The following is a 19,802-nucleotide window of genomic DNA, read 5'->3' as shown; positions in this document are numbered from 1 at the left end:
TCATTACAGAATCTGGGTGTAAAGTAGTATTTTAAATGAGCACCTTCCCTGATAGTGAGAACTGAATTGTTCTCAAAACTAGATAACTCTTGAGCAGTTGCACCCATTTATGAAGTGTCTAATAGTAATGGAAAAGAAACCAAATTAATACATTTTGCTTTGGACCCTGATATAGGTCTTAGCATTTTATCACCATTAAACCCAGAAAAATAGCTAGCTGGAGTTTGTCAAATGCTAAATATAATTATCAATTGTTATACAATAGATTATTTGACAAACTATGTAACTTCTTTCGGTTCATCACCTCTTTGTTTATCCCTTCAAAATGTATATCACAGGTGTGTGTTCTAGAAGTACAGAGTTGCCTTTTGAATTGCAGGAGTGGACAGGAAATAGCAGGAGGGTGTGCTTAGTTCATGAAGAACTTTGCAAGAAATAAGTATTTTAATACTATTTACTTTAAAAATTTGTTTTTCTCCTAATTCTAGCTATTCCTCCCACGTTTCTAATCTCCCTTCAATCTATTTATGGGATACCTTAGAGTGAAATTTCCTTACTTTTTATATGGTACCATAGCTGTGCACTTCACTTTCCAGTCAATAAAATGTACCAGTATAAATAAATTCCCTTTCTCAAAGTGCTTACAATCTAAAGTGTTTTATGTCATGATGAGAGCTCAGTGATGGTCCTTCCTTTCAGATTGCTTAGCCTACACCTACCTCAAACTAGAATTATTTTTTACCCTAATTTACAACCAAATTCTGCCTGCAGAAGCAGATGTGTGCTGCTTTCAGTGGAAGCCCTGCATGTTTATCCAAGGACAGAATTTGATCTTTACTATGAAATTATTATAAATTAAATGTTGATTTAATTATAATTTTTAATCACCCAAAGAGTTGCTAGGTGATTCACAAATAAGATTTATTTATCGGCTATAAAATCTATATTTTATGCATAAAGTGCAGAAAATCCTAAACAATGGCACAATAGCAAATTAGCTCACTGTTAAACATGAAATAATCTGAAAAATATTTTGTAACGGTTCAGCATCTTTAATTTTTCTTCCCTCACACAGTCACAGTAGCTGATTACATATCACGAGCTGAATCTCAGAGTAGACAAAGAAACCTCCCAAGGGAAACATTGGCCAAAAACAAGAACGAAATGGTAAGAAAAAAGGAAAAACTCTAAATTTTTAAAAAATGTATGCTGCTTTGTTTTTCTCTCCTTTAGTGATGGAATGCTCATAGTCTTTCACAGTTTGGGAATGAAAAACCCTATTGATGATATAGTTGATGCTAACTAGCAAGGCAGATATACTTTTACTCTGTGAATGTATATTTGAAATGGGTCTCAAAAGTACTTTGTTTCCATCTTCAAGCCAAATTATGAAATCGTTAATTTTGCAGAATATTTATGAAATCAGGTGGCCTTTCTGAAGATTCTGGTGTTTTAAAACCACTTTATCTTTTGTAAAGAGGCAACTGATTGAGATGACTGTAACATCACAAGAGAAAGTGACTGAGTACACAGCAGTTGATGTTCATCTCTTGTTGAATTATAATGCAGACTTTCTCAGTTGAATTTACTGCATCTAACATAGTACTCTAAAATTAGAAGTCCTCACACCAATTCCTTAGATACTTGCTACCTATAAAGCTTTTAATCTTCAAAGCACTTTATAAATATTAATCCTCATGACTCCTGTGTGATGGGTATTATTTTTTATATTTTACAAATCGGGGAAACTAAGGCAGCGATAGTCAGTGACTTGCATAAGGCTACAGAGGCTAGAATGAATGGTATGGGGGTGGTAAACTGGGAACCTATTCTTCACCCATCTCATATCAGAACAAGGGAGCATTCAGTAACATTAAAGGGGGCAAAAACGTTTCCACCCACACACAGAATATTGCCATTTATTGAGATGACAAGCTTAGCAGGATTTGAAAAGGTATTATTCATTTATTGGATAACAAGAATAGCCAATTATACTAGTAAATACTAAAAAGGAGTAGGGGAGATTTGAAAAGGATAAAACCTAATCCGATTTAAATCAGACTCTCATTACTGGGGGGTTAGGAGGAAACTTTCTTGGGGGATAGACTATTCCATAACTGCCTACTGCAGGGTTTCTTGCACCTTTCTCTGAAGCACTGGTGTTGCTGCTGTTGGTGACAGGATACTGGAATAGATGGACCACTGGTCTGATCCCACTATGGCAGTTCCTGTGAGGGAGTTAGTGTCAGAGCCAAGATTAGAACTCAAGTGACCTTGGCTCCCCTTCTGATGTTTAAAACAACTGGACTGTGCCCCCCTCTCTCGTGATTGGGGTTTTCCATGTTGTATCTAGTAGGTTTTTTTAAATCTTTTTTCTTTTAAAGGCAAAAGATGTGATTGAAGAACATGGCCCTTCAGAAAAAGCAATAAATGGCCCTGCTAATGCTTCTGGAGATGAACCTTCTAAGCCACAGCATAGTCCTGAAGAAGAGAAGTCAAGTACTATACAAGAAGAAGAAAATAATCAGGAAGAAGCAGTGCTGAATGGTGTTTCATAAACTGAAGTTCCTAGTTTACAGTTCTTTTACATTACATTTTACAATAGTGCTTGTATAAGCTTGCCAAAGATAGAATATGGATCGCCAGTCTTGACACCGCACTTTCAGTTCCTCCATTTTGGAATTCAGAAAGGGGAGGGATCCTGAAGAAATCATATGTTAAACATACTTTGACACCTACTGTGTTATAAATATATCATCAGATGTGCCTTGAGATAGTATATGTAACATTTAAATAAACAAAAACTTGCTGGCTATAGGAAATGTTATTTTGTTTTCAAAATATGGCAAAGATGTGGGGGGAATCCCTAATGTAATATTCTTTATGAAAGCATTAGCTGCTTTTGTTACATTTTTAATAATATGCAACCACTTCTTCACCTGAGGAAAACTAGAAAGAAATGCAGTCTAAAATATTTTGCACTGAATTGTAATTTCTCCATTAGTTTAGTCTGGAAACTGGTCTGTTTTAATACATGTTTTTTAAATGCTGTATGTAGAGGAAAAAAACTGCAGACCACTGGAATACATTTATTAAATTCTCATAATCTGCAGGGATATTGGGTGGCATTGGCAGTGACTGTTCTACTTTGAGGCTTTGTTTGGTTTATTTATTAAACTGTACAGTATTTAAAAATCAAACATAGCTTTAGTTAAAACACTAAGCTGAATTAGTCATGTCCATTAAGACATAACCTGAACTACTGAAAAGATCAATTTCCAGAAAGTTTATTCTGTATAAACTACATATGTTAGTCCTTAGTAGAGTATTTTTATTTTGGTTGTTTGATGTGCAATATGTTTTTGTATGCTGGTAGAAAAAAATAAACTTTGATCTTCCATTGGTTACTTATCTTCCTTTAATCAGAAAGATGACTTAAAGTAACTCAAGATATTTCAGACTATTGACATTGTAATTTAGTACTAAACTCTTTACTTATTAACTGGTTGAGATAAACCCTAGCTTCTCTCCTAGGGAAGACCTAGATAACACATTAAGCTTAACCTCTCTACACAGGAGTTTGTAAACATTAGTTAAGACACTTTAAAAATACCTTTTTTATCCTCTAATCTAGAAGGGATTTAGAGGAGGTGATAATTTATTTATATATAGATGGGAGTACTGATAGTGGCACATTCACACATGTTGACATTTGCAGGCTTTTAAAGAGGGACGGACTTAGAGGATGAAAGCCTGGCACAGTAAGAATAGGAGAGGCCATTCCAGGCATGGAAGTAATATTGATATGGACTAGAAAATGCAAAGGAACAAGGTCACTTATTTTGTGACGTGGACCAGAGGGATGCAGAAAGATACCACAACAGGTGTGGGTGGGGTTGTGCAGAGCCTTGAAAGAGAAGACAATCTTAAACCTGATTCCGTGAATGCAAGCCAGTCGAAAGATTTGAGAAATGACATGCTCTGAGCAGTGGGTGACATTTTAACTGCTGCATTTTATACAGCCAGAGGAGCTGAGATGCAAAACAAGGAGAGGCTGCAGCAGTCAAGGCAAGAGATAACCAAGACATAGGTATGCATTTCAGCTGAAGGGATGGATTGTTTTCCGTATGTTTTAGGGAAAAAAAGTGTCAATTTGGTGAAAGTATGCAGTCAAAATAATTCTAAAGTAAACAACTGGAGTAATCGTGAAGGTAGTGGTGGTCACGATGGCACTGTTGAAAGAGAAAGATGAGCTCATCTGATGTGTGTTTAAGAATGTGGTACACCAGACCCTCGCTAGAACGTGTGTCTGTATAATGCAAATTCAGATATAATGTGGTCATGGCCATGGATCCCAAATTTAAGTACTGTACAGTACAATTTGAGTATAGATGCGATAAATCAACCGCTGAGCGCTCTCCTGTCAACTCTAGTACTCCACCAGAATGAGGAGCGCAAGCGCAGTCGAGCATCAGCTATTCACATAGCTGAAGCGGCATATCTTAGATCGACCCCGCATGGTAGTGTAGACAAGCCCTAAGACTATTGCTGTAGGCCTAGAATGCCATACAAATGTAATGTAATAATGGACAGGTATTTATCTTTAGAAAGATGTCAAAAATGGGCAAAAAGAAGGCTTACTCGGTGCAGGAGAAGTTGGACGCTATCGAATGACTTAGAAATGGCGAAACCCAGGCAAGGATTAGCCACGATATGGGCGTTAACGAGTCCACCTTTCTTGGATGGCTAAAGAATGCTGACAAGCTCGGAACTTACATTCATAAATTGGATGAAGAGCATGGCCTTCAAAGAAAACGAGCCTGTTTAGTGACTGATGCCGATCTTGATTCTGCGGTGTACACGTGGTCTGTGCAAGAACAGCAGAAAGACATTCCAATCTCTGGTCTGCTTATAGCCATGCAAGGGGAAAAATTCGACTGGGAACTTAATGGCGAATTCAGCAATTTTAAGGTGAGTTTGGGTTGACTATAGCAATTTCAGAAAAGATACACACTCTCAGATTGCAGTTTCGGGAGAAAAACGCGCTGCTGACAATGCCGCTGCGCAATCGTACCCTGCGAATCGGAGGGAAATTTTACAGGCAGAGGGTTACTCGGAGGAACAGGAAATTATTATAAAATGTTGCCTGATAAAACCCTGGCTGTCAGAACAGATGAACGTAAGAAAAAAGGATATAAACAGGCAAAAGATCGCCTTACTTCATTGTTTTGTGTGAATGCAACAGGCAAGCATAAATTAAAACCATTGTGCATTGGAAAGTCTCGCATGCCTCAGTGCTTTCATCACGTAAATGTGAATTGCCTGCCATTTTCGTACAAGAACTCCAAAAATTCCTGGATGGCAAGAGAGATTTTTGAACAGTGGTTCTTCACCGAATTTGTCCCTTCTGTGTGAAAGGATTTGTGGGAAAAACGCTTAGAAGAAAAGGCCGTTCTTTTGCTAGACAACTGTCCAATGCATCCTCCGGCCGAAAGACTCGGAACCCATCATGGTAAAATACGGGCTGAATACTTACCTAAAAACACGACTTCCAAAATCCAGCCGCTTGATCAAGGTGTTATTGCCATTTTTAAGCAGCACTAATCGACGGAACATGGTATGACAAATGACAGAAAGCAAGTTGTCTGTCACCGATTTTCTGAAGAAGTTGACTATAAAAGACTTTTTACATTGGCAGCGATTCCTGGAATTTATTACACACTGAAACAATAAACCGCTGTTGGATGATGGGACAGAGAGGCGTTTGGCCACCTGCTCCTGGAAGAAAATGAAGAAAGCAGATCACAGTCTGATGAGGAATTTGAGGGATTTACAGAGGAGGAGGTTGAAAGAACAGACATGGCGTGGATGCAGGAGCTGTGCCAGCAACTGTCCGGGCTCGGAGTTCTGGATAAGAGGCGACAATGAAGCAGAAGAATTTTGTCCCGTTGCTGAAAGTCTAACGGATGACCAAATTCTTCAGGCAGTATGACCAAATATTCCAGAAGCTGAACAATTGGCTTTCGCCGTGGAAGAAGAAGTGGATGTCGTTCCAACGTCAACTGCGACCATAGCCAGCTTAGAGACTGCTTTGAGATGGTTTGAGACGCAAGATGTTGAGCCTATAAAAAAATTATGTAGCTACACAGTCTTTTGCAGTTTGCTAAGCAGAAGCGGCACAGCAGCAAGAAGCAAAACCAACTCACCAACTTTTTAAAGAAAAACTAGACTAGTTTATTGTAATGTACTTTAAATCTCTAATAAAGCAACACTTTTTTTTCTCGTTTGTTTCCTTCAAGTAGGAGTTTATTTTCTAAGGTTTTCTATACTTTATGGATGTGACACTTACTGTATACAGTAATTTCATTTTAACACGGTCCCCGTTATAACGCAGTAGTTGGCATGGATCCCAGATCCCGCGTTCTAGCGAGGGTCCAGTGTACGACACCTGGAAAAATGTGATCCTGGACATAGGGGAGAAGAATTAAGTGTAGAGGTAGATTTGAGAGCCATTAACAAAGTTTTTTTATTTTAATACCCTGAGATATATCACAGCTGGACCTACAGATCTGTGTGTTTTAGTTTGGGAAATACCTGGACAATCAGAATCACTATATAGATTTTCATGCTTCTCCTTTTCTATATTTTTTGTTAAACTCCTTTAAAAACAATTTAGTAGTTCTGGTTTTCCATCTTTGATTTAGTCTTGCTCATTTCTTAACGCACAGAATTTCAGCGGTGATTCGCTCATACATAGTGAAACACAGACATACATTTTTGCATACTGGGATCAGAGCGACCCAGGGAGAGGTTGCAGAGACCTCAGTATGGTCACAATACAAGCATATTAGATTTAGAAAAGCTAAAAGTTGAGTGAATTCTGGTCCATGTATAAATAATATAACTTCTGTGCTGTAAAGCAATGTTTTCTCTATCAAGGGAGAATGGATAGTTTGGGGGGAAAACTCCTTTACAATTTCTCATTCAAAACAGATAAAGAAAAAAGTCCTCCTTGTAACTTTGAATCTAAGCCTCTATCTTAAAGGCTCATGCAAGTAAAATTTCCACTTTCCATCTCTTACTAGAAACTTCAGTGTTATCCTAAGAGTACTTACACCTTATTCTTTTAAGATAATCATCATATACTGTAAGGCTTTAGTATATTATGAAATTTTAGTACTTATTAATACAAGTATAAGTTTGTCATTTTATTTAAATGCTGTGGAATCAGTAAAAATAATGAAAATCAGTGTAGAAATAAGTAAAAAATACATGGAGACAAATCAATAGCACTGACTATGGCCAACTTGTTTTTGAAAGTTAATACACGTTATCTTACAAGAGAATTCAGTACATTCCACTTTCTCCATTTTCCACGTTGCATTAATGTACATTTCTAAATGTTTTATTCCTATTGTGCAAATAAATCCATGATTTTCCTTAGGTTGTTTCAACCCAGTCTTTTCTCTTATTAGTATCATCTTGCTAACTTTGGGATATTAAGCCACAGCAGCATGAATTTCAAACAGATGTACCTGGTTAAACTGAAATTCAGCATTTTCAGAGTGCTCAAGACTCAGGCTGTTTGTGTGAATATACATTAGCCAGACCAAATCACAATATTTTCCATGTCATCCTAGGAAAAATACTTTGAATTAGAGGTAAACTGTACCACTACTAAAGATAGTACTTCTTCAAAAATTATTCTAAGCCACTATTTATAAGCCCCACCCTCCCCAAAACAAGATACACATGATCCAACCAAGACTTGGGGGGGGAGGGTTCCCTGCATTAGTTTAATCACTGATCAAGTCAAAAAGATTGGTGTCAACTTTCCTTGGGTCAGTTATCAAAACTGATATTAATATACATAAACTAAACCATTAATTTACAACTAAATATCCACATTCACTTCTTAGCTTGGCCTTCCAGTAAATCTTTAGCTTCATTGATTTTGGCTGCCACATAGGGAGAACCACCTAGAAGAGAAAAAGTCGTCACAAAAAAAGAATCTTTTCTACTTCATTACATTATTGCCCAATTCTGGCTTAATGGTACCAGTAGGGAGAAAAATGTGAGCACATCTGTTCAAAGAAATACATGAGTGCCTCTATTTCATAAGTTAATAGACAAATGACATCTGATAAGTTGCAGAATATTTAGGATTTGTCTAAACATGGAGTTCAGGAATAGCTTTTAGTCCAACAAAGTGGATTAAGTTTGTCAGGAAGAAAACTGATTCTGGAATATGTCTCCACTCAGATTTCAGGAATAGTGATTCCAGAACAGCTATTTTGGAATAATTTCATGTGCAGACAAACCCTAAACTCTATTAGGTCTCTAGTCTAGTCCTGTGTCACTTGGTGAATTTCATGATAGGATCACCAAGGATTTAGAGGGGTATGCAGAACTATTTTCCAAGTGTTTTGGATGTTCCCTGCATATTTTATATAAAGCTAATGAGTCCACAGATTAACCAGTGTCTCTAATTCAGCAGGGCCTGACCCAAGCTTCTGTACTGGTGGAATAATTTGAGTGAAATGTAAAATACAGGTGATTAGTAGATTAAATGTTAGTAATCCCTCCAGTCTGATATACTGTAAATGCACCAAAATTAGATTTGATCACCTACCAAAAGATGCACAGACCCTTTTAGAGTACAAAGGGTAGTGTCTCCTAACATCAGTATTCTTTGCTTTAGTTCCTGGTAAAAACTGGCAATATTATGAGACTCCCATGTTAGTAGACTCTGTATATGCCTAAGAATTCACTTGATGTTGCCTCTGCTGGAAGATTTCTGAAGAAGGCAGGTCCTGATGACCATTTATTTGAGGAGGAGGAAAGAGGCAAAGTAGAAGATAGGAAGTTTCGCGGTCACTTCAAGGAGGCCATTTTACCTTTTAAATCAAGATTAAAGGTCCCAATTTGCTAAGTACCAAAAGACAAAAGTTTTTAAAACAAACAAAAGGAAGTATTTATTCACACAATGCAGACAACCTGTGGAACTCCTTGCCAGAGGATGTTGTGAAGGCCAAGTCTAACGGTTCAAAAAAGAACTATATAAGTTCATGGAGGATAGGTCCATCAATGGCTATTAGCCAGGATGGAGAGGAATGGTGCCCCTTGCCTCTGTTTGCCAGAAGCTGGGAATGGGCGATGGATCACTTGGTGATTACCTGTTCTATGCATTCCCTCTGGGGCACCTGGCATTGGCCACTGTTGGAAGACAGGATACTGGGCGAGATGGACCTTTGGTCTGACCCAGTATGGCCGTTTTTAATGACATGATTTAGATTCATTGAAGTCAATGGGGTTTAAGTGCTATGATGAATAGAGATGGGAGTACTCATATGGTTAAAGTTAGGCATGTGCTGAAGTACTTAACTGAATCTCAGCATTAGCATTACATAAGCAGCAATACTACATATTAAGTTTGTTGCTGTTTCTGAAGACTAACAGCCCAATTCTAACCAAACAGGAGTTCCACACATTGAAGCAGCTGTACGATCACACTGTAGGCTTTCACCGAAAAGGAACTTTTTTTGTCTTTATATGATAAGTCAATGCAGAGATGATATATCGGGTACTGAGAGAGGAGTTAATTTGTTGAATCTATTAGTTTTAATAAAAAAGGAGTACTTGTGGCATCTTCAAGACTAACAGATTTATTTGAGCATAAGCTTTTGCGAGCTACAGCTCATTTCATTGGATGCATCTCATCGGATGCTGTAGCTCACGAAAGCTTATGCTCAAATAAATCTGTTAGTGTCTAAGGTGCCACAAGTACTCCTTTTCTTTTTGCGGATACAGACTAACACGGCTGCTACTCTGAAACCTTAGTTTTAATAGTGTTCAAATGTCTGGGCAGGGGACCTCTGAATATACAAGGATTCAAGCATCTTAAGATGTATTTTCCTCCTAGGCAGGTTTTTTATTTTCTTTTGTTAATGTATGAATGATGTACCTATATGCCCTATACATCTCATGATCTTGGTTCCATTAATTTGGGCCAAAAATATACTGGGTTGACAGTAATAATTGATTTATTTCAAATGGGACTTATCCCTACTGATTTTACATACCTTTATCTGGGTGATTCAAAAGCATGATCCGTCTGTGAGCTTCCCTAATTTTACCTTTATTGGCTGTAGGACTAGTTTAAAAAGAAGAGAGAGTTAGGTAACCTGACTTAAAGGAATTAAAATATTATACAATTAGAAAACCTGAAAAATTAGAAAAAAAATTAGCAATTACTAAGAATAATTTGTCTCATGCTCAAATTGTTCACAACAAGTTAAGAAATTTGAAAAGACATTTTCCCCCCTGAATATTTTTTCTGTTGCTGCTTTGTTCAACATCTTCAGTCCATTATGCCAAAGTTAGTGTGTATTTTACAGCTTCATTGACAGATGTTGACCAGTTTCTACTGCAGAACTGTCAAAAGGAGCTTGACATTACTTTTCATGGTCTTTTATTTCTTGAAAATTCAGTCATATTTGAAAGAGAAAACACATACCCTCCCTAGGACTGTAAAAAGTCCTGTAAACATTTGTGGGTGTATGTGTACAGTCCTTGAGAGCAAGCCATTTAAGACGTAACTATTTAATTATTTGAATCCCTAAACTGTTAGTTATGGCTGCCTGCTTGTGTGATTTTTCTTTACTAAAACTTTTATTCTTAGTATTTTTACTTAGACTTAAGCAATTTGGGGGAGAGAGGGTCTTTTCAAATGGAGCCCCACTGCCTGATGGGGCCTCTAGATACTACCACAATACAAATAATAGGTATTCTAATGTCACAGACTTATGCTATTGGGAAGCTCAATGAGATGCAAATCTGGAGCAGTGAAAGAATGAATAAGGGCCACGGGCAAAATTTTCAAAAGCACCTTATGTCCTAGGTATGTAGGAGCCCAACTCCCATTAACTTGGGCACCTAAATCTCACAAAGTCAATGGGATTTGTGCTTTTACGAGCCCAAGTTATTTTTGAAAATGGGACATAGGCACTTTTGAAAATCTTACCTCAAATTTATCTCATACAAGTAGTTCTGATCACCACACTGAGGCACTTCTTAAAGCAGTGGCTCCCAAACTTTTTAAGTCATGTCCCCCCGCCCTAATGTAATTTGCCCACTCCCCTTTCCCCAGAGGCACGGCCCAGAGCCAAAACTGAGGAACATTCCTCCACACCCCCTAGGGGGGCACACCCCACAATTTGGGGGTCACTGTTTTAAAATGTCTGTGATGATTGCAGTTATCAGCCTCTCCATGGTCAGTCAGTTACAGAATAAAGTCAGCTTCAGAGAGGGCCACCAAGTACATTAGCTAATAATGCAGTCAGAGTCCGCCAATTGAAGTCATCACAGTAGCCATTTCCCGAATATAGGAATGAGGATAGCTACAACTTAAGGCTTTGCAGAAGTCTGGGCAAGGGTTCCTAAAATCCAAATAGACTTCAAATGAAAGAATTTTCTAAATAAGGCTGTGCCTTCATAGTTGCTAAGAAAGCTTGTGGAACTTTTGCAGCCAAAACCAAAGTCAGTCTTCCCAAAATTTGGTGAAGGCAACCACCAGTCATTAACTTTATTAGTATGTGTGACTGAAAACAAAAATTCTTTTTGTACTGAAATACTAAATAGACCATAGTCCATGCTTTGATATAAAGGCACAGTGACATTTTTTTTATTGCCAGAAAAGTTAGGTTGGGTGTTAAAGCAAGTTAAAAATGTAATACAAAAAAAAAAAAAAAAGTGGTTGAATACTGAATCCCCAATTTGAAATGGCTTTTAAAAAGTAATGTTTCTTTGTACAACATACTGTAATCAACAATCTAATATATGCAACCTTAGAAAGACCTGGTAGCCAGTCTTGCGAACTGAGCTGAGTAAAAGCAGTTTCTGCATTATGATAATCCCTTTTAATTTAACTTGGCACTGAATTTCAGATGCTGAAGTCAATGAGAGCTTTGAGGATTCAGTACCTCTGAAAAAATCAGACCCCGATCTTAAACTCATTAATGCTGTATTCTCTCCTGCATCCTACATTTTTAATTAAAATGATTTTTTACCTCACTCCTAATATTAAAGCTGCTTCTCGTTTGGTCATTTTGGGATCAAATCCACCTCTGTAATAACCACTGAAGGCCTGAAATGGAAGATGCATTAGTAAGAAAACTGACAGGCAAAATAATATGAATTAAACAATATTGGAGGTGAAGAAGAGACCACCATTTCTTCTTTAGTAGCTGCAGAGCATTCCTATCTATAAGAGTACAAGGATGCGTCTTATGAACCGTTATCATGAAATTCAATCAAAGCTGAATTTCATTATTTACTCAACTGTTTGGTGGAGTTGCCAAATCAACCACTATAATTTGGAACTGACCTACAGCAAAATTGTTGAGATGAGTGAAAGTGTTTTATACACTCAATCTGGAGATCTTCTGTCCGAATTTAATAGCACCAATCAGTAATACACTACTGCTGTGATGACAGTTTGGTCTGTCTCTATTTATATTCGAGCATCTTTAACCTCTCGCCTGGGACTGAGTGAAGCTATTTATGTACAGAAAAAAATATTTAACATCAATTGAAAAAAGTACTATGGATAAAACAAAACTTACAGATTTTGGCAGACTCTGAAGGGCTTGTTTTACTTGTGGTTCCACTTGCTTCATAGCTTGTAACGCATAACGACCTTAAAGAAAATGACTAACATTAACAGAACTAAAGGCATAATTTCATGAAGATTTAGAAATTCAGTACAATAATTTTCTTTCATATTAGTATGCAGGAAAAAAATGTTTTTGACCTGACTAAGAAGAGAGAAAAATTTAGATATTTTCTTTGGCTGCAATCAGACCAGCCAGTCCACTCCTCTGTATGTGTCCCTTAAAAGATAATGTACTGCGTTGTGCTGAACTGATAGTATATTTTACACTGCACCATTATTAAAGCACGTAATGAAAAGTAGAATCCAGTGTTAGATTCCTCACACCAGATACAAACCTGCAAATCCAGCAGCAGCTATTGTCAGACCAACCGCTATCAGAGTACTAGCCTGGGTGTGGGGGAGAAAGAGTAACTGATTAATTAACAAAAATGAAAATAATCTTTAGCCAAGTTAATTACATATATACATTAAAACTAAAATGGCTTCAAATATGACAAGAAAACAGTAAAGTGCAATATAATTGATAGATACAGTTAACTTGCACACATTGGCTGGCAGCTTTTAAAGCCTTACTTCTGTATTTCAAAACTACAGGTGGAACTGTTGACCGTTACTCTTGGGAATAGAAAAGCTTCACTAGTCCTATATGGATATATTTACTGAAACTTATGTTCCACTAATCACAAGTGCATTTTTTGGCTTAATTGGTATTTATAAAATGCTTTGAGTTCCACAGATAAAAAATGCTTCAGCAATATCGAATATTACAGTTTAGTTTCAATTATCCAAACATCATTCAGGACATCCAATACGTCTGAATGCTCAAAATTATAATTACGTTGTTCAATTATTGAAAATCAACAGATATGTGGACGCTATTTTGGATAAGTGATTATTGTGTAACAGTTGGCAAACTGTATTATCTGCACAGCCATGTACATAAGGTATACCAGTATATTACGCTGGCAAAGTGCTCCTAGCTGTGCTTTTACTGGAATAGCTTATTCCACACACACACCCAGGAGCCAAACAAGCTACACCAGCAAAAGCATGGTTTGTTGGTATAACTGCATCTACAGTGCAGGCTTTTGCCAGCACAGCTAGGTCTGTCCTAAACCAAGCCTACATGACACAGCTGTACTGGAAGAAGTTTGTAGCATACCGTTGCTTTGCTCCCCTGCTTAATTTTAAACTGATAAGTAAGGCCCCTGAGGGCAATGGGATAATTAAAGATCAAGAACGCCTGCACATCTTTCAGCCTGGTCCGCAGGCAGATTTGGCACGGCTATCCCTGTGCTGCTGGGGGCGGGGTGACTTTTCACCAGCCTAGCTACCCTCTTCCAACAGCCCTTCGGGCGGCTGCGGTCGCACCTGGAGAGTTTACTCCGCTTGCGGGGCCGGCACGAGCCCGCCGGGCGTCGGAACCTGCAGCGCGGCGTCACTCCGCCCCGCGGGGGCTGCCCGGCCGGAACGGCACCGGGACGGCGAAACACGCCGCCTAGTGTAGACCCGGCTGTCGCCACACCGGCCCGGCAGGGGGAGGTTTGCCGGCGTCGGGCCGGGCAGCCGGCACCGGGGCAATGCGGGCCGAGGGCAAGGCCAAACTCCTCAAGGGCGCCCGCGCTGCGCCCCCCCGGCCCGGCCCGGCCCACGCGCTTCGGGGGTGAGGCCGCCACAGAGCGGGACTAACGGCCGTTCCGGCCTCCCCGGCCCGGGGCCACCCCGCGACCGTCCCCTCGGGGACCTGCTCCCCCGCCTGGACGGAGGGATCCGGAGCCGCCCTCACCATGACTGACCCGGCGGAGCCCCGCTGCTGCGGGCGGGAAGCGGCCGGACACGGCTCGGGGCCCCGCCGTCCCCGACTCGCCGTACGGCACCAGAGCTCTGTCGTAAAGCCCGCGAAGGGCCTTAGGGCCTGTCGTAAAGCGCTGCGGACGAGGGTGGGTGGGAAGGGAACGCGGAGTGTCTTCCCTTGGGGGTGCGGGCCTGGAGCAGGGTAACCAGATGTCCCGATTTTGGGGTCTTTTTCTTATATAGGCTCCTATTACCCTCCTCGTCCCGATTTTTCACACTTGCTGTCTGGTCACCCTAGCCTGGAGCTTCCTGGGCACTGATCCCAGAGGGGAAGGGGATGCAGACTAGGGGGCATGCCAGGCTGGAGCTGGGGGGGGATGCAGACTAGGGGGCATGCCAGGCTGGAGCTGGGGGGGGATGCAGACTAGGGGGCGCCAGGCTGGAGATGGGGGGGATGCAGACTAGGGGGCGCCAGGCTGGAGATGGGAGGGGGTGCAGACTAGGGGGCGCCAGGCTGGAGCTGGGGGGGTGCAGACTTGGGGGGTGCCAGGCTGGAGATGGGGGGGGGGATGCAGACTAGGGGGCGCCAGGCTGGAGCTGGGGGGTGGTGCAGAGTAGGGGGCGTGCCAGGCTGGAGCTGGGGGAGGATGCAGACTGGGGGGCACCAGGCTGAAGAGGGGGGGGGATGCAGACTAGGGGGCGCCAGGCTGGAGATGGGGGCGGGGGAAGGGGGCGCAGACTGGAGGGCACCAGGCTGGAGATGGGGAAGGGGACACAGACTGGGGGGTGCCAGGCTGGAGATGAGTTCGGAGGGAAGGGGTCGTAGACTTGTGGGTACCAGGCTGGAGATGCGAGTGGGGGGGAAAAGGAATGTAGACGGGGGCCCCCAGGCTGGAGTTGGGGGGGAAGGGAGTACAGACTGGGTGGTGCCAGGCTGGAGATGGGGGTGGTACTGAGACTAGGGGTTGCCAGGTGGGGAAGGAGGGCACAGACTGTGGAAGTAGGCTAGAGATGGGGGCCACACACTAGGGGGGCTCATGCTGGAGGTAAGGAGCCAATCTGCAGAGGGGGGTCACAGTAATGCTGGTCAGAGAGGGTACAGGCTGAGGAGGGGGAGCACTGGATGAGGCAGTGCCGCTGACTAGTGAGGTTGGGGAGAAGGAGGCTCACCCTTTCTCCCTTGGTGCTCTCTGTGCTGCTCCTTTCCATCTCCCTTCCCCTCCCTCATTTTTTGAGAAAAATATGTGTTTTAAATAAGTGTCTTTGTTATTTTAAAGAAAATTGCTTTCCAGAAATATGTAAAACAATTAATCTGCATTAGAAATTAATGCCCTGAATTTACATGTCAAGAGAAGTCGGTTTTGAATCATATTTGTTTATTAAAAGAATATTTAGTGAAGCCAGGCAAATACATTTGTTTAAACCCTCATCTAAAATAGGCTAAAGTTTCCCCCCGTACCCTCCCCCCAAAAAAATAATTTCAAGATGAGACCCATATTCTACAAACACCCAAGTGCTTAACTTCACACATGTTGAATAGTCCCATTCAGGGCCAAAATATGTGTAAAAGCTCCCATCTGGGTCAGACTTTAGGAATTTTTACAACAGAATTACAAGCCTCTGGAAGTAGGTGTATGTACTGTTAAACCTACAGAAATTACAATATATTGGCCCTATTGTGTGACTACTGAAGTCATGGCGAGTTTTGATATTGACATCAATGGGAATCAGGCCCTATATTGTATTGTCTAGAGAGGCACTATATTTACACATAGGTAGAAAGAGAGTGATAAAAGGTTTATCTTCACTACAAAATATTACCATTTTGAACATGTGGAAAAACAAGTTAGCTGACAGAGCTGACCGTGATTTTCTGGTCAGAAAAGCTGAGGGCAAATCTTGCTCAGTATCATGTCGGTTAATCATAATTAAAACTTTCATGGTTAGCTGACGTTATGATGAATAGTGTTAGGGGGCTTATTGCTTCACCCACTTACTTCCCTGGTCCTTCTCGCATGAACAGAGAGCAACAATACCCAAAGTCCAAAGGTGCAAACAATTCGATGTTTATTGGGGTGAACTTCCAGCAAGCATGATTCCAGTTTTCTTCCTTAGTGTCCCCCTTCCCAGCTCTGACACCACAGAGCCTTACCTGTGTCCCTGTTCCCATTCCCCCCCTTAGCAAAACATGATTCCAATTTCCCCACCCCCATTCCCTGTTCCCATTCCTGCCCTTACTTCCTGATTGACTGCAGACTATATAGTAAAACTTGAGTTCTGCTTAGCTATACCTTAACCTATCATTTTACTGAAATTTAACTAACCAATCCTAACATATTGTAACACGGTTATTTAACCAATTATATCCCACCACCTTAATTAGTTTACACCCAGCAAAATTAATTATACAGCAGACAGAAACAATCACAGAACCAGACAGAGATTATACAGACAAAAAATAGGGAAATAGGGACTACAGTGATAGAACAACAAAGAAAGGAGGAGTACTTGTGGCACCTTAGAGACTAACCAATTTATTTGAGTATAAGCTTTCGTGAGCTACAGCTCACTTCAGCTGTAGCTCACGAAAGCTTATGCTGAAATAAATTGGTTAGTCTCTAAGGTACCACAAGTACTCCTTTTCTTTTTGCAAATACAGACTAACGCGGCTGTTACTCTGAAAGAAAGGAGGATTTCACATCCCATCTATTGATAAGTGAGTTCTTGCCAGACAGGATGCTATCAAACTAAGTTTCCTTTTACATCTTCTAGGCACTTCCCTAGAAGATGTAATGCTGGAGGTGATAGGCATTATCAGGACAGGATTGTATTCCTCACAGCCCAATAGCACCTTATTTCACTGTGACTAGTTTGGAATGTGAGGATGTGACCTTTCGCTTCCCAGCTTACGGCTGCCTCTGCTGCTTAGCCAAAGGCCTTAGCCTAAGAACAGGGCCTCAGACTGTCACAGTAAGAGAAGGCCCTTACACCGGCAGACAGTGATTTTGATTCTTTCTTTTATACCTCTATAACTAATTAAGTGATAAGAATACACCTAAATTCTTAGAGTAAAGGCCTTTACAGACAGGCCTGAATATCTATATCCTAACAAATAGGATTTGTTCTTGTCCTCAGTGACACTAAAGTCTTAGTCACCATCATGTCAGTTAACTTGATTCTCCACAATAATGTTCAAACACAGTAAAATTTTGTACTGTACACTAGCCCCGTAGAATAGTTCCAGGTTCTTAAGAATTCAGGAATACAGCCACAAGGGAATTCTTTGAACACAGGATTGCACTATTTCAGAAATGCTATGGAACCTAAAAACATCTGGCATAATTCCTTTAATATTAAATCCAGTCATTGACACTGCAGTGGTGTGAAATTTGTAGATTCAGTTAAACCACAAGTAGACAACCCTGATCTACAAAGGTATTTAGGCTCCTAACTTCCATGGATGTGTGGATCTGGGCCACAAAATCCATCACCAAAATTGGCACCGATTGGTACTCTTACTTGCAGTCCTAGAGAGACCAAAATTAGAAAGGATTGGAAGCTGATCAACTTCTGATCCTTACAAGTGATCTGTCAAGGTGGAATTTGAATGGCATAGGCATGACAGTATGAAAAACGCTTCAGTTGATCTGGTTTGTGTATAAATGGAGGACTTATTAGCCAAGATAGGGATGCAACGCCATGCGCTGGGTGCCTCTGAGCCTCTGACTGCCAGATGCTGAGACTGGATGATGGGGTGGATCACTCGATAATTGCCCTGTTCTGTTCGCTCCCTCTAAAGCATCTGGCATTGGCTTCTGACAGAAGACAGGAAACTGGGCGAGATGGATCATTGGTCTAACCCAGTATGGCTATTCTTATGGTCTTACTTCAGTCTTGATCTAAGTCAAATAGACTGCCACCTTTTTCAAACACCAAATTCATGTGTCACGAAAGGCAGATATGTTTTCCTCCCACTCTTGTTAACATGTGCCCCTCTCCTTTTTCTCTTCTTTTTGCTCTCTCTGGCCTCTCAAGCCTATGTGTTTCATCTTTTCTGATTATATCTTTTATTTGTGTAATTCCCTCCCTCTGCCTGTGACCATCCCATTTTTCTGTGACTTTCTTCTTTCTTGCATCAGTCTTTTTGTTCCAGATGCATTACCACGGAACTCTGTGAATTTACACCTTAATGGAACACTCCCTGCTGTGCTGTCAACAAATGGGACTGACCACTAGTACAATCTGTGTAAATTTAATATCAAGTACTGGTTCCAGATGGACAAGCTCACTTATTTGATTGCTGTAGATTACCACAAAATGAAGGCGAATTATAGGTCTGGTACTTGTGTGTGAGCATTAGTAATAATATAGTGTCATGTATTAATAATACAGTGTTGTGCAACAATGCAGTAGTTGAGGGCCCCTCTGTAGGTCTATTATGAAATCAAATTTTTGGATACTGGATGGCTCAGAATATTGGTAATGGGGTAAAGCAGCTTTCTGCTCTGAGTTACTGGTTCAGGTAAGGTGGTCTAAACACTGCTGTCTGATTTAGGGTGACCAGACAGCAAATATGAAAAATCGGGATGGGGGTGGGGGACAATAGGAACCCATATAAGAAAAACACCCCAAAATCGGGACTGTCCCTATAAAATTGGGACATCTGGTCACCCTAGTCTGATGGCTATTTTGGCCTGTATGAGTGAGTTGCTGGTCTCAGTGTAATTCCTAGTGGAATGGTGAGTGCCTTGTTGGCATTCCCAAGGGCTCACAGTGAGCACCCTTTTTGGCATTCCCAAAACTAATGATCAAATGAGCATGAAAATTGAACTGCCCTTTCTCTGCTTAAGGCACCAATTATGCTAGCTCCTCCATGTGGGCAGCCCTTGATATAGGATCAGAGACCTAAGATGAGGTCTGAATCAAACTGGAAGAGAAGCTTGCAATGCTGCTGCCTCTTGTGGTGGAAAATTGAAAAATTCAGTTTCCATTGTTGTCATATATGTTTTATGAGCACTGAGTTCACTTTAGAAAATAAACCATGATTTCAGAGTTTGGAGTTTGTTGTGTTATTGTTTTCATTTTTGCTGCAATTTTAATGAGGTCTAGTTCTTGGTAAATAAGGTAAAATTTTAGGGCATTTTCTATTTCTTTTTCCTCCTACCAATTTTTTAAAAAATCTGGTAAATTTTAAACAGGGTGAAAGAAAGTTCTTGGAGTGCTTAAGATACTTGTATTGGCTGTATAAATGAGCAGAACCCTGCACGCTCAGAGATTCATTTGCTAGAACCAGGCCTTAATGCCTCCCAGGAGGAAAATAGCCTGCCATACTATT

At 40.6% G+C, this 19,802-nt stretch overlaps 2 protein-coding genes across 4 annotated transcripts in view; one reads left to right on the top strand and one right to left on the bottom strand.

The window, feature by feature from the left end:
- Positions 1-3,408, top strand: part of FXR1 (FMR1 autosomal homolog 1) — a 60,366-nt gene extending 56,958 nt beyond the window's left edge. The window contains exons 16-17 of one of the 2 annotated variants that reach the window (XM_074963507.1): positions 1,076-1,167; positions 2,385-3,408. In XM_074963507.1, coding sequence (XP_074819608.1) covers positions 1,076-1,167; positions 2,385-2,558 — 266 coding nt within the window. In that variant the 3' untranslated portion in view covers positions 2,559-3,408. The remainder of the gene's footprint in view (positions 1-1,075; positions 1,168-2,384) is intronic. The other variant, XM_074963508.1, reaches the window with a different exon arrangement.
- Positions 1,047-14,569, bottom strand: DNAJC19 (DnaJ heat shock protein family (Hsp40) member C19). 2 transcript variants are annotated; one of them, XM_074963510.1, is made up of 6 exons: positions 14,470-14,569; positions 13,009-13,060; positions 12,624-12,697; positions 12,069-12,145; positions 10,083-10,153; positions 1,047-7,979 (listed from the first exon to the last, which is right to left on the bottom strand). In XM_074963510.1, exons 3-6 carry the CDS (start codon positions 12,675-12,677, stop codon positions 7,909-7,911), a joined length of 273 nt encoding a protein of 90 aa, XP_074819611.1. In that variant the 5' UTR covers positions 12,678-12,697; positions 13,009-13,060; positions 14,470-14,569; the 3' UTR covers positions 1,047-7,908. The 2 variants fall into 2 exon arrangements, with proteins under 2 accessions (XP_074819611.1, XP_074819610.1); XM_074963509.1 differs by having other exon boundaries at positions 14,460-14,567.
- Between the last annotated feature and the right edge of the window lie 5,233 nt (positions 14,570-19,802).

The sequence above is a fragment of the Natator depressus genome, chromosome 9 (assembly GCF_965152275.1).
Source record: "Natator depressus isolate rNatDep1 chromosome 9, rNatDep2.hap1, whole genome shotgun sequence".
In the NCBI taxonomy this organism is placed as follows: Eukaryota; Metazoa; Chordata; order Testudines; family Cheloniidae; genus Natator; species Natator depressus.
Note: the sequence above shows the minus strand (reverse complement) of the source record. Positions and strands in the feature narration are given on the sequence as shown.